Source organism: Melanotaenia boesemani, chromosome 9, assembly GCF_017639745.1.
Source record: "Melanotaenia boesemani isolate fMelBoe1 chromosome 9, fMelBoe1.pri, whole genome shotgun sequence".
Taxonomy (NCBI): domain Eukaryota; kingdom Metazoa; phylum Chordata; class Actinopteri; order Atheriniformes; family Melanotaeniidae; genus Melanotaenia; species Melanotaenia boesemani.
Window position 1 is genome coordinate 10,443,239 of NC_055690.1, and position 15,095 is coordinate 10,458,333.

At 41.1% G+C, this 15,095-nt stretch overlaps 1 protein-coding gene across 5 annotated transcripts; it reads right to left on the reverse strand.

The window, feature by feature from the left end:
* Positions 1 to 95: 95 nt before the first annotated feature.
* Positions 96 to 6,536, reverse strand: LOC121646341 (V-set and transmembrane domain-containing protein 5). Of its 5 annotated transcripts, none has more exons than XM_041995262.1 (6): positions 5,866 to 6,089; positions 4,036 to 4,065; positions 3,705 to 3,954; positions 2,413 to 2,739; positions 675 to 818; positions 96 to 385 (listed from the first exon to the last, which is right to left on the reverse strand). In XM_041995262.1, exons 3-6 carry the CDS (start codon positions 3,784 to 3,786, stop codon positions 354 to 356), a joined length of 585 nt encoding a protein of 194 aa, XP_041851196.1. In that variant the 5' UTR covers positions 3,787 to 3,954; positions 4,036 to 4,065; positions 5,866 to 6,089; the 3' UTR covers positions 96 to 353. The 5 variants fall into 5 exon arrangements, with proteins under 5 accessions (XP_041851196.1, XP_041851197.1, XP_041851195.1 ...); XM_041995263.1 differs by having other exon boundaries at positions 2,413 to 2,549; positions 2,697 to 2,739; positions 3,705 to 4,065; XM_041995261.1 differs by lacking the exon at positions 5,866 to 6,089 and adding an exon at positions 6,446 to 6,536 and having other exon boundaries at positions 3,705 to 4,065.
* Positions 6,537 to 15,095: the final 8,559 nt, after the last annotated feature.

Sequence of the window (15,095 nt, forward strand, 5' to 3'; positions counted from 1 at the left end):
TGTACTTCAAATAAATTGCCCTCCTCAGAATAGGGAATCTGTGAAAAAATGTTTGGCACCACAAGTCGTAAAAGAAAATCACACAACTGTTTAAGTTAAACAATAAATACATTTTATTTTCCACGGTCATAACTAAAACATATTTACACTCTTTGTAATGTATCTGCTGTGAGTTTTGTATGTACATTTAGTAAAAAATGCAGGTTTTCATCAGTGCCATCTCCACAGCTTTAACTAACTAAAATAATTTTATCCACTTTACCCCAACTTCAAAAACAAGTCCATGTGTCGCAGCACTGACACGCGTGAACATTGTCAGGCATGTTTTATGACGGGTATGGTGCACAGGTCCATCAAAGAGGCTGCAGCTCTGTTGCGTCATTTTCTGCAGAAAGATTATAATACATTAACAATCACACACACATCAAAAGAAACCATTATAGAACTTCAGTGACCTTTGTACGTCAACACGCCCACACAAGAAAAACATTAGATAATATAAACCCATATTTGTCCCAGTTTGGTCCCCATCTACACCAGTGCAAGCAGCTTGTACTAAATTTGTGCAACCTTTTTTCTTTACACGTTTCATACAACTGATATAAGTCCTGACAAATAAAAGAAAACGGGTGTTTGATCCTTAGTTTTAGAAAAACATAATGACACTGCCTTACCTGGCATCTGCTTCTTGCGTCTCCGTGCCCTTATTTTCCTGCAGGCTTTGTGTAGCAACCACATGGCCAGCATGAGAAGGCCAGCGCAAAAGGCCAGTGCAACTGCAGCGACAGACAGGTACTGAAGATCCTCATACAGCACCTCTGGAGGACAGAAACACAGGAAGCAAACCACATTTAATACCACACTTCCTCCTGTGCCTTCCATGTAACACCAAAATCGCAGATATATTTGTCTAAGATAAATAACTTATGTTTATAGATAAATAACAAAAAAAATCCATCGAATGTTTTCGTTCCTGTGGGGTTGAAAGCCTTGCTCAAGGGCACCTCAGATATCGTAATGTGGGTTGAGTGTCAACTTTATCCCTTTTTTAATCTTCTTTCTTTCATAATGTAAACAGGATGAGTGGCCCCTCCACTCCCACCACTAAGAACCAAAAATAGCTATAGATAGATTTCTTCTACTTACAAATTTTATCCATCCTATGTTTTATTACATGTGTATTATATAAAGACAAAGTTCTCTTTCTATTTTTTAGTTTAATGTCTTTCTTACACTTCTTTCTACTAGTTTACACAAACTTTTCAGCTCAAGTCCCTGCAGAGTTTGGATATTTTATTAAAAAGCGTTCTTGCTGAATTGGAGTAAGGGGGTATAAAGGATAGATTTATGCATGTGGTCTTTACTGCCTTCTGGATCAGCACACACCCTTATTAATGTGTTTCCCGTTCTTATTTTTCTCGTTGATCTGGTGGATCAAATAGTCACAAGCTTGCTTCTGTTAAGAAGGGTCTTTAAACCCATCATTCTTTTTTTTTTTTTACTTTTTCACTGCAAAAAAAAAAGTAACGAAAAGGCCTTACTTGCAACAGAAAACGATACAAATTTTGTACCAAACTGAGCATTTCTCACAGGTCAAGCAAGACAAAGAAAAAAAACAACTCCTAAAAAGCGAGGCATCTGGGACTTCAAAAAGTAAAAATTAAATATTTGTCACATGTTTGGACAATGTCCCAGAAGATCTGGGCATCAGGTTGGCTTAAGACTGGTCTGGGTGGGAAAAAAATGGAACCAGGTGAATAAATTCTGATTATTCCACGACTGTTTATCTGCAGCAAAAGTAAAATGATACTGTGACCTTTGCATCCTGGCCACATCAGCCAGGATCAGTGGATTCACCTTGACCACCTGGGACACAGATTTCCATATCACAAACAGCTACTGCTGTTGTGGGAAAACACAGCAAGGAGCTGTGATGTGTGTGATCTCGGCCTTTTCTTGTCACTGAAAATATGACTAAATAAAGCTGTGGCTTGGGAGGAAAGGTAGTCATCCACCAAACATGCTACTGCCAGGTTTCTCTCAGGGTGTGTTAATGGTAGATGAACATACTGTATGAAAGAGTCACTGTAAAGCATTTTGATTGATCAACAACCCTAAAATTAATGCTGTATTATATTTTGTTCTTACATAAATGCATTTTAAAAACCAATGGGAATGGGAGTGCTGTTTCCCATTTTTGTGACAATTATACACAAACTGGGATTTCTTATTGGATTTGCTGCTGCCTGAATCCAGTAACAGCTATTACAATAGTGAAAGCAAGAACAGATCATTTCCTTTAACTAGTGCAACCTAAATGTGTCTATGTCCAGTTAGATGATATATATTTTTTTAAAATTAGTCCCCTATTTGCCTAAGGAGTGACATAGACAGAGGAGCAGACACACTCACCGTTCACTTTCAGGACAAACCCAGCATCCTTGCTGCTTCCTGTTGAGTCTGTGACAGTGACCACATAGAATCCACCATCTTGCAGCCGCAGGTGTGACAGGCTCATTGAACCATTTTCATAGAGCCGCACTCTGCTGCTGTAGTCCACAGTTATATTGATATACACCCCCGGCTGCCAAGTCCCTATAGCACGGCTCACCGCTCCTGACATAAAGGTCCATTGTATAGTAGGGATCCCACTGCAATTAAATTCCACTGAGAACATCACATCGTCTTGCACTGACCTGGTGAGGCTCCTCTGGGGAGAATAGATGGAGATGGCTTCAGCTTACAAAGAGAAAAGAGAAATTAACATAAGGCAAGAGAGCACAAAACAGGAATATGTATTAACACCTTTACCTTTTACACTTTTAGGTACTGTTTAAACCTTATATGAGAACAAATAGAACATAAACATGACAGAGTATGACACAATAAAGTGCCCTAACAAGGAAATATTTTACCCTGACACTGTTAAATTCCTTGCTGACATTCGGCTTAAAATCTAGTACAGCCAGAAAGATTTCATTCAGTTATTTTTCTGTCAAATTTAAATTCTATTGCTGGAATTAGGAACTTGTCAAACCAGCTGTGAAGTGTCAATGTGAAACTAGACAACAGTATTGGCCTAAACATGCATTAATGTCACAGGAGGATCTGGTTCTACTGGTAGTATGTTTGCATAATGAAGCATGAGTAAAGACATGCAAAGGAGAATGCCAGACTGACTAAGAAACAAGACACTGCACTGAGATTAAGTGTTACTCTAAATGAACTCTTACAGTGGTTTCTGTGTAAAATAAGTTATAAATCAGAGATTTTTTAAATACTTTCACAAAAAAAGCTTGGTGTATTGTGTGTAGCTAGACTTAATTTTGTATTTTTATTTGACTTTTTACTGCTGTTTCCCCAAAACTATTTAGCTGCATTTGAGATTTAACTTTTTGTCTGTGTAATGATCTCAGGGCAATGTCAGGACAGCCTAACAGTTTCATGGTTATATGCAACCATGTGTTAGTACAGGACTGTGTTAATATAATTAGCCCTAATAGGAAATTTAGTTCTCAATAGCTTTAGAAAATGTTTTATTTTACATCTTCTCCCAGGTTCTCAACTTGAGTTTCTACTGAAAGTGCTGGACCCTTATCCTATGTATTTAGTACTAAACAAATATAGGACTATCCTATCGGTATGCAGTAAAAGACAGCAGTAAAATACGTGAAAAAAAAATAGTGATGTGTTGGAAAACTTACCTAAGTGACATAAGTAAAGTGTGATGCTGAGAAACACAGCAACATCTTGTACATTGCAGAGCCTAAAATGCCACATTAGCATCGCAGACCCATTTGTCAAACAGTAGCAGAAGAATCTCCTTTAGAGTATTTCACATTTTGAAGCATTCTCCCTTTTCTCCCTCCAAAGCAGCCTTTTCTCATTCTCAAAACGTCCTCCTCTTCTTTACTTGTCACTGGTGTTGGTGGATATGAGTTATCCTCTCATTTTCTGTGGGAAACCAGAGCGTAGGTCACAGAAGCGGTAATGTTTCCCTCCAGTCCCAGGACTGTGGTGGATTGTTCTTCATACCTGCGCAAGTCGGCGCCAGCCAGCCCATACCTGTCAGACACGTTCAGCCAGAGATTACTGAGCAAACATGCACTGAGCCTTAGTGTGATCACATGCACACATACACATACTTGAACTGAGAAAACCAAGGAACAAAATACACAGCATGTATTTAATTACTCACATCTCAGCTCATCTGTACGTTGCAGACTGTCACATAATTAACCAGGCAGGTTGTAACACCTGGTAAAACGTGTGTCAAACAGGAAGTGTGTATTCACACAAACACTCATAGGCAAACAGTAAGCTCAGTTATATAAAAGTGACACTTAACTTTAAGAGTCTTGTATGAACTTTGATTCAGTGTCTTTTTTATTGATAATTAACTTTTAATGCAGGTCTGTTACTGAGTTATAAAATAATCTTGAATTCATGTCAAATTACTTAAGCTGATAAGAGTAAAATGTTATCTCATTATTGACAACACAAGGCATTTCCATATGGAACTATGCAAACTAGTCTTTTGCCCATGTGTGCAGGGTTACCAAACCGATGTTTGAACACAAAATCATTTCCAAAACAACTGAACTCGACTTGCAGCCAATGTGTGAAAAAAGAAAGAAATATCAGATAGAGTTTTTAATCTTTGTGTGCAATCATAAACACTTAACATTTTTAAGAAACTATTCCACTGTTGACATTGAGTGTGGGATAGTTGTTTTTTAACTTGTCATGTCCAGCATTGTAGCAGCAGAATGATGGTCTGACTGAACAAATTTGCTTTGCCAAGGGGAGCTTTATGGGTAAAAGGCTCCTCTTGATAATCTGATTTATTTTTATTTATTTAATCTTAGTTATTTATGTATTTATTTTTATTTATTTATTTTGAATTATGGAATTTATGTAATCTTGCTGGACCTGAAAAATAATGGAAAATAGAAAAAAACAAGAGGAGACAAAGACACAAGATAGAAGGCAACAACGCTTCAACCCAACTTAACACCAGACAACCAACTGCTGCACCTCTACAGAAACACAACAGAGAATTTCCTACAGCTTTTACAGGTAAAATAAGCTGACAATCATCAGAAGTTCCTAAAAAACAAAAACCAAGACAGCAACAACATGTATCACAAGAACAACCAAAGTACCAGAAACACACACACACGCACAAAAACCCTAAACAAAGGTAGCTCTTAGTGTATGAACCCACTGGACAACACAGTGACTGTGTCAGCATGCAGAGTATGAGGAATGAAGAGTGATCAGAGATGAGTGTGATCATGCAAATGTGACCACGCCTCTACGGAGGATAGAGGCAGACCTGGGCGGCCCAAAGACCCGGGTGACCAGCAGCAATCCCGAGCACGAACCCAAGCTACCCCACCAACCAGACACTGGCAACCACCAACCACCCCATAGCAGCACACCTGGGCAGGCCCAGACCCCCCGACACCAACAAACCCCACCACCCCCAGGAGAGGGGGCCACCCCCAGGCACTAGAGCCCAGGACCCCCACCCAGCCCGCACCAGAATAAACGCCCCACTTGACCCAGGGCCAACGCCTACCGACCGAGGCCCCATCAGTGGCTACACCCCACTGCCACAACACGAGGCGACCCCTAAAACAAATTTGTTAAATTAAACATGTAGAAATAAGGGGTCGTGAAAGACGGGACCACCTGACCTTGTTTATAAGCTATTTGAGCTAGCTTGATTGTTCTTTTTCTTAGAAATCGTAAAGGCCCTTAACTTATTTGATGTTACACAAATACTTTTTCACGTTTACATAGTGTTATGTTTGGCCTTTGGTGGCGTAATTTCACAGATAATGTAAAGAAAAGTTTCACCCAAAGTGGCCTTAAGGTTGTGGAAACTGCACACGTTCAGTATACACGATTAATGCACGACTGGTTGCTGATGGCCCATGTTGTTAACTCCAGAGCTGACAGGCAGAAATGACTACTAGTAAGTAAACTTTATACTAACTCAACATTTCTTTTAGATAAATATATAAAACGTTGAGTTATAGCCCACACTATCTAGCTAGCATGTTAGCATGTACACGTTAAATTGCTTCTTGTAGAATCCAACTGCAGAAAAATGGCGGAAGAGGACGCCGCCTATCTCAACTCTCCTAGTCGGGTGACTTCGAGAGCAACAAAAACTGGATGTACAACATATAATTTGTGTCCTATTTGAATCGTAATTCTTATTCTTTTGTGGTTATCTATCCTTTGTTTTTGTTGCCCCTTGGTTTGTTGTTTTAATGTCTTATATACTCTTTATTTTCCTGTTATTTATTTATTGTTATTCATTGTTCCAAATTTTGTATTTCGACGTATTCTGTATTTGTTAATAAAAGCTAAAAATAAATAAATAAATAAAAAAAATTGACAGCACCAATGTGTGTGTGTTGCGCTTGCTTACCTGAAATTGAACATCCTCCTCTTCTTTTTTTCAAACTTTATTGAACGTGAACATTGTAAACAATTACAGGTTAAAGACGAAGTTAGGAATGTTGCTTCTCCGTCCAGCTCGTCTTCTGCCCTGCTTGACATGGTCTTTTTTTTATTTATTTCTTTATTTAAATAAAAAATTTTATTGAATTTTCGGCGAAGACACATACACGTAAAAAAAAAAAAAAAAAGACTGTGCAATAAGCTCTATGGAAGCCCATTTCCGTCACTCTGATGAAAAAAAAAAACATAGTATCTCATAATTATGACTTAAGTATCTCATAATAATGAGATACTATCTCATTATTATGAGATAGTATTTCATTATTATGAGATACTATCTCATAATAATGAGATAGTTAAGTCATAATTATGAGATAGTATCTCATTATTATGAGATACTATCTCATAATAATGAGATAGTATCTCATAATTGTCCTAACAAGATGGCGCCGCGCGAGTGGCAGCCTGCAACAGCAGCTCCTGCTCACCGTTGAGCTTTTTCTTACTTTTCCTACTTTTAAATTATTTCTTTCTCTTTGCTCTTATTTTTGCTCTTGTGTGCTTTTAACTCCTCTTCGTCATGCACACAAAACTTGCGGAGTTAGCGCTGGTGGCTCTTCTGGTTTTTGCCCTTTTCACGGCTGTGTCCGGAGACCGCACGCGGAGTCATGGCTCCATTGTTTACAGCAGGGATCAGCTGTTAGCCCTGCGCAGCGCGCCGGTGCTATCTGTGGAGCGGCCCGATGTTCCCCCCGAACTGAAGAGGAGGAGACGGGGACGCCGGGCCGGAGCCGAGCGCCGCGCTAGGAGGAGACGTTACCGGCCCGTTCTCCCGTCCATCATCATGGGGAACGTAAGATCTCTAACCAACAAGATGGACGAGCTGGCGGCGCTGACCCGGCACCGGCGTGAGTACCGGGAGAGCAGCCTCCTGCTGTTTACTGAGACGTGGCTAACTGCGCTGGCTCCGGACACGGCTGTGGAATTGGACGGATTCACGCTACTACGGGCAGACAGAAGCAAGGAGAGCGGTAAGAGGAAAGGAGGAGGGCTGGCAGTGTTTGCAAATGATAGATGGCGTAACCCTGGGCACATCACTGTTAAGGAGCAGCACTGCTGTAAGGACATTGAACTGTTGGCTGTGAGCATGAGGCCCCACTACCTGCCGAGGGAGTTCACTCATGCCCTCGCTGTGGTGGTGTACATCCCCCCCTCTGCTAACGCAGATGCAGCCTGTGATGTCCTGCTCTCAGCAGTGAGCAGGCTGCAGACACAGCACCCTGATGCCCTCCTTCTCATCTCTGGAGATTTCAATCATGTTACTCCACCCTCCTCCTCACTGCCCAAATTCACCCAGTATGTCACATGCTGCACCAGAGACAATAAAACACTGGACCTGTTTTACGCCAACACCAAGGAGGCATATCATTCACTCCCTCTTGCTCCCCTGGGCCGTGCCGATCACAACCTTGTGCACCTCCTGCCTGTGTATAAACCTTTTGTGCACAGGCAGCCTGCTGTCACCCGCACCGTTAAGAAATGGTCCGAAGAAGCCGAGGAGGCCCTGAAGGACTGTTTTCACACAACGCTGTGGGGTGTCTTCAGTGATGCCCATGGGGAAGACATCGACAGCCTCACCGACTGCCTGACAGACTATATTAATTTCTGTGTAGAAAACACCGTACCAACCAGGACTGTACAGAGCTTCTCCAACAGTAAGCCCTGGATCACCCCAGACATCAAGGCTCTCCTGAAGGAGAAGAAGAGAGCCTTTCAGTCCAGGAACAAAGAGGAGCTGAAATTTGTGCAGAGGGAGTTGAGGAGGACGATCAGGAGGGGGAAGGACAGTTACAGGAGGAAGATGGAGTACCAGCTGCAGCACAACAACATCCGTGATGTCTGGAAGGGACTGAAGACCATCTCGGGCTACAAGGAGCCAAAGTCCCAACGGGTGGGAGACCAGGGCAGGGCAAATGACCTGAACTTATTTTTCAATAGGTTTGATCAGGCACCCGCTCTTCCATCGACCCAGTCTCCTCTGCTGCAAACCCCATCAGCTTCTACTGCCTGCAGCTCCGCCTTACCCCCCTCTCCCTCTCTTACAATCTTTGGCTCACACACCTTCACTTCACACTCTGTCCCGTGTGCCCCTCCCCCATCAACACCCCCCTGCTCTGGTCTGTCCTTCACTACATACCAGGTGAGGGAGGCCCTTAAGAAGACCAGGGCTAGGAAAGCTGCAGGTCCGGACGGCATCAGCTCCAGGCTCCTGAAGTCCTGCACAGACCAGCTGTGTGGGATCTTTGGGTACATGTTCAACCTGAGCCTGAAACTGGGGAAAGTGCCAAAGTTGTGGAAGACATCCTGCATCGTGCCCGTGCCAAAAACATCGCACTCAAAGGAGCTCAACGGCTACAGGCCAGTAGCTCTGACGTCACCTGATGAAGGCGCTGGAGAGACTGGTCCTCGCACATCTGCGTCCGATGGTGAGCTCCTTCATGGACCCGCTGCAGTTCGCCTACCAACCTGACATCGGGGTGGATGATGCCATCCTCTACCTCCTCCACACCTCTCTCTCTCACCTGGAGAAGGCTGGAAGCACTGTGAGGATGATGTTCTTTGATTTCTCCAGTGCATTCATCACCATCCAGCCCAGGTTGTTGGTGGACAAGCTGCAGCTGGCTGGGGTGGACCATCACCTCACCTCCTGGATTCTGGACTACCTTACCCACAGACCACAATTTGTGAGGGTGCAGGGCTCTGAGTCGGACCGGCTTCTCTGCAGCACGGGTGCACCGCAGGGAACGGTTCTGGCTCCTTTCCTGTTCACCCTCTACACCGCGGACTTCGCACATAACACACCATCATGCCATCTGCAAAAGTACTCTGATGACTCTGCTGTTGTTGGCCTCATTACAGATGGAGACGACAGGGAGTACAGAGGACTTATTCAGGACTTTGTGGACTGGAGCCTGCGGAATAACCTCCAGATCAATACCAGCAAAACCAAGGAGCTGGTGGTGGATTTCCGCAGGCATAACAACTCTCCACCTGTACCAGTGAACATCCAGGGAATGGACATCGACCTGGTGAGGTCCTACAAGTACCTGGGTGTTCACCTGAATGACCGTCTGGACTGGTCGGACAACACCAACGCCCTGGTCAAGAAGGGCAACAGCAGACTGTTCCTGCTCAAGAGGCTGAGGTCCTTCGGAGTGCAGCGCCCACTCCTCAGGACCTTTTATGACTCTGTGGTGGCCTCAGCCATCTTCTATGGGATAGTCTGCTGGACCAGCAGCATAATGGACAGAGACAGGAGGAAAATGGACAGACTGGTGAGGAGGGCCAGTTCTGTCCTGGGATGCCCCCTGGACTCAGTAGAGGTAGTGGGAAATGAGAGGATGACTGCTAAGCTGTCATCCATGTTGAACAGCCCATCCCACCCCCTCCAGCACACCCTGACAGCTCTGAGCAGTTCCTTCAGTGAGCGGCTGCTTCATCCTCGCTGCGTGAAGGAGAGGTACCGCAGATCTTTCCTGCCTGCTGCTGTCAGGCTTCACAACAAACTTAATGCCCGCTAGACTGAAGAATATAACGAACTATACGGACTTGTGCAATAACATATCATTTATCTTACTGTCCATTTTTCACTGCTGTTTTTGCACTACCCATTACCTTGTATATACATCCCCAGACACACCCCCTGTACTGTGTACAGGTTTTTTATTACATTTAGTCATTTATTTAACTATTTCACTTAGTTTTATTATGTTTAAGTACTTACATTTCTTTTTATTATCCTCTTAAATTGTACCATTTGTTGTCTATTGCGTGTCTTCTGCTGCTGTTGCGCTGCAATTTCCCCGCTGTGGGACAAATAAAGGTTATCTGAATCTGAATCTGAATCTGATAATAATGAGATACTATCTCATAATTATGACTTAACTATCTCAATATTATGAGATAGTATCTCATAATAATGAGATAGTATCTCATAATTATGACTTAAGTATCTCATTATTTTGAGATACTATCTCATAATAATGAGATACAATGGGTTTTTTTTTTCGTCAGAGTGACGGAAATGGGCTTCCATAAAGCTCAGTCGTATGAGGCAGATGAATATTCAAACATTTACATATATAGCGAACATAACAAAAACATAGCTCAGTGGTACAATAATGAAATATATTAGAGGGGATTTCAGTTTATTATAAATGACCAAAGTTTGAGTGGCCTTCGGATTTGTTAGTCCATTAAGTGCTTCAAAGTATCGTTTCAGATCATTCTTGAAGTGTTGAGTATTGGGTATTGTATGTGACCACTTACATTTCTGTATATGATATTTAGCATACAAAATAAAAAAAGTTCAGAATGAATATATAGTCCTTTCTAATATCAGTCTTATCATAAAAAATAAATGTCTTTCTGTGTTAAAATTATAGTAGTGTCAAATAAGTTATAACATAAAACTTCAATATCAATCCAGAAAAACCTGACATGGACACAATCAAAAAACAAGTGCATGACATTTTCTGGGCATGAGTTACAAAAGGTACAGAATTTCAGGATCTCATTTCTGTATCTTTTTAATACTTGCTTTGTAGGATAAATTAGGTGAATTATTTTAAAATGTATGTCTTTGACTTTATTTGTGCAAAAAAAGTTATTATAGCACCAAATTTGTTTTCAATTAATGTCTTTGAAGATTGTGTTCCAGACAAAAGTGCAACGGGGTAAGGCAGGCAGTAAATCATATGTCTAAGGTAGTTATTGTTACATTTTTTGTCCTTAATATTAGTTCCATTTTATGTAATCGCATAATTAAAATTTTTAATAAAAATTTTATTCTGGATGAATAAAGCCAATGTTTCCTTGTATAATTTTCAGGTGAGCATCTGGTATGGCATCAAATACTATACAGTACTCTTGCACTGGAAATGGTGTTCCAAACTTTTTAAGGAATTCTGTATAAGTAAGAAGGTTATCATTTTCATTAAGTAATTCAGAAATGAAAAGAATATCATTGTTGACCCAGTTATCATAAAAAACTGATTTGTTTTTGTACTTATTGCTCCAGATATGTTCTTTACAGGGGGAGAAATTATGTTTATACATAAGAAGCCAGCTGAAAAGTACCTGTTCGTGGAAGGAAGAAAGTTGAAGGGGAAGTTTATTCACGTCAAAGTCACATTTTAGAAGGAATTCTAGCCCCCCAAAACTTTAGATGTATATATCAAACAAGATAGACCTTCAGATTTAGAAAGAAGAATTTGGCCTTTAATTGATAAATCCCTCACGAGCCAAGTGTTGAATTTAGTTTGGATTTTTGGTAATAAAGGAAGAAGATTATTTTGGATTCTTTCTGCTGGATCACGACAGATATTAATACCAAAGTAACTTTATTTCTGACTAGGATGACTTCTATATCAGTAGGATAAATTACACTGTTGTTTACATTTACGCTTAATCCTGTTTTTTTTAGAGAATATTTCAAGATCTTCTACGGCCTTCTTGATCTCATTTTGGTCTTTTTAAAAAATGGCAGTATCATCTGCCAGCTGACAGCATTTTTTGTGTGTGCGTGTGTGTGTTTTGCACAGTGACACCTTTAAAACATTCTGCCTGTAACTGTGAAGCCATCAGCTGCATATTCAACAGAAATAAAAAGGGAGCTGCTGGATCACCCCGTTTTATTCCTCTGGAAATTTGGAAACTAGCAGTTGTGCCATAAGGAAGTTTGGCATGCATACACAAGGAAAACATGCAAACTCCACACAGAAAGGACAGTTAATAAGACAGTTAATTAAGACTGGTAGGAAAAGAGGGGAAACATGCAGAATCCACAGCCACAAGTACCTCTAGTGTGGAAATGCAGGCAGAGGGTGGAGCTACTTCACACTACTTACTTCAGGAATCACAAGATGATAGCAAGGAAGCCCACCTCTCTGATGCCCAGCGAAATAAGAGGCCATAATCAGAGTTGTCCTCTGACTTTTCCATAGTGTTGGAGCAAAGGGGAAGATCTGGGATCTTCTCAGACAGTTCATCAGTGGAGGAGCCCAAAGTCTTTCCCTCTGCCTCACCAAATGAGGTCTCTTTCCTAACAGTGGCTCTGCAATCAACCCCGAACGACAATAAAATTAATGCAACTTTGCAACAGCGGCCTACATCCCAGAGTTTGTAAGGGGAAAAGAGCTCTACCCCTTCCTGTCCAACCTGAAGAATTAAAGGAAAAGCTTCATTTACAAGAGATCAGGCAGTTGCCATAAAATCTCATTTTTAAGTTGCAAGCCCCTTTTTAAATACTGCATTTGTGCTACCTTATCATACTCATGACAATCACCTTCTCAACCTTGAATGTGAAAAGTGTGAAGTCAAAAGTTAAGAGTCCATGATGCTTTACCTTGCTCCAGTTATTTAAGTTAGATGTGTTTGTATTGGAAGAAAGTGGCTTGCCTTTTATTAAGACATGTAAAAAGTGAACAGAATGTATTTGTACAGACCTTTTTGAAAACATTTTAACACGGAGAAAGAGAAACTACAGATTTTGACTAACCATCACTCAGGTCTATGATGTGCAGCAGCGGGAACTAGTGAGTCTAGTGTGCAGGCTCTCAGTTTGAGAGCCCTCTACTGTTGGGCACGTGAACTACTACAGACCTGGTGGTAGCTCATGGGATTCTCTCGGTCAGGTTTGTTATGTACTCCTGGGACCTGTCAGCGATCTCAACCCCTGACCTGGTTGTGGTCCGCTTGAGTCTGTAAAGCGCCTGCTCTGGTAGTGCAGCACTGCTGTAGACCAGTAGGCAACAGCTGGCCCCTTGAAATTCCCAAACTTGTCAGCAAGGCGGGTCCTTGCAGCTCAGCTGGTGCTATACGGGTGGGTAACAGTGGCCCACACTTGCGGCCACCAAAGATTCTATGTGGAAACTTGCTGGTAAGAAGGCACAAGCAGATTACCCCCGTGTTTCAGGAATGGTGCACCTCACCCAGTGTGTTAAACAATAAATACACCAATGCTATGCCTTATAGGATAAAGTAATGTGTCTATACCTTATTGTGGTATCATAGCAGGGCCTTACAGGAGAGTCAGGTCCTACAGAAAAGTGGGTAGATTATTTACTAGTCCAGTTAACAACTTTTTAGAAGAAATAAAGATTATAGTTTCAATCCAATACACTTTTTTTTTTATAAATCACATTTTAAAAACAGATATGTCTCCAAAGTGCTGCACATAAAAAAATCAACAATATTGATTAATAAAATAAAAAGTAAATAAAAATAAATAAATAAATAAAAACATAACCATGTGTTTCTCTGTTTATCTCCACCAGCTCTTATTAAAACAATAAAAACAAGTGAAAAGAAAAAATAAATTAAGTGAAAAAATAAAATAAATAAAATACACAGAGGACCACACAACTCAAGCGGTGTTAAAAGCCAGAGAATAAAAGTGGGTGTTTAGACAAGACTTGAAGTACTGCACTGTGGGGGCAGATCGGACATGGAGGGGCAGAGCATTCCAGAGTCTGGGGCCAACTACAGAAAAGGCCCTGTCCCCTCTGGTTTTAAGTCTTGTCTTAGGCACCATGAGCTGGGACTGGCCCTCAGACCTCAGCGTACTGGGGGGCCACTCCACTTAAAGATTTAAATACAAACAATAAGACCTTAAAATCAATCAATCAACATCCAGTGCAAAAAAGCTAAAATAGGGGTGATTTGTTCGCACGCAAGTTTGTGCTGTGGAGTTCTGGACTAACTGCAAACAGGAAAGTGCGTTATTGCAGATGCCTATAGAGTATAGCAGTAGTCCAGACAAGAAGAAATAAAAGCATGTTTCATAGTATAATTGTTTTCTTTGCAAACATATCTTGTTAATCATATTCTGTGAATCTTACACTGTAGCTGCGTCTATGTGTGAGTATATTGTCAGTAGATACAGTACATAGCTCATCTTTGTCATAGGAAGAATGAACACAACCTTGCTAAGAAGATAACACAGTTTTGGCACTTATGCAGAACAAATGTATCCTCAGTTTGCATTTGGCTTACATTTGGCTGTACACTTTTTACAGCTTGTTGTCTCTGTCTTCATGCTGATGTGAACTCTTGCAAGTCTGATATTAATATTATCCAACACAAGTATATGAAATAACCTAATCTGTTGTTTGATTTCATGGCTCTGATATTATCTATGAATGTAAAAGCGCTGCCTGTTTAGTTTGTTATGATGTACTTCTTCAGTCAGTGAAAGGCTCTTTCTCAGATGCACCCAAATAAACAGTCAGTAAGTAGCTTAGTAGTAGTAGGTGGTACATGGTACAATAGTTCTGGTGTGTTTGGAATCATTGTGTATTGAGTTAACATGACAGTCTGTTGTGACTCAATTGTTTTTTATGTGGTTCAAATCTGCAGTTCCATCTGTGCTCCACTAGATAACAACAGAGCTTTGTAAGTTGATGCAGATTTTCAGCCTGAAGAACAATTAAATTACTTTTTTCTTGTGGGTTAACATATATGAGATAAATTAATTACATAGCAAATTATTAAAAACATCAGGTTGTGGTTTTCATGTATAGATATTTTTTTAAATCTCGTCATAAATCTGCATTGTT

Bases quoted from the DNA above. Each gene is read 5' to 3' on its own strand.
- LOC121646341 (XM_041995261.1), bottom strand. From the start codon at position 3,786: ATGCTAATGTGGCATTTTAGGCTCTGCAATGTACAAGATGTTGCTGTG. The intron at 819-2,412 runs GTGAGTGTGTCT...TCTGTCCTCCAG, and splicing joins GTTTGTCCTGAAAGTGAACG to AGGTGCTGTATGAGGATCTT. The intron at 386-674 runs GTAAGGCAGTGT...ATCTTTCTGCAG, and splicing joins ACGCAAGAAGCAGATGCCAG to AAAATGACGCAACAGAGCTG.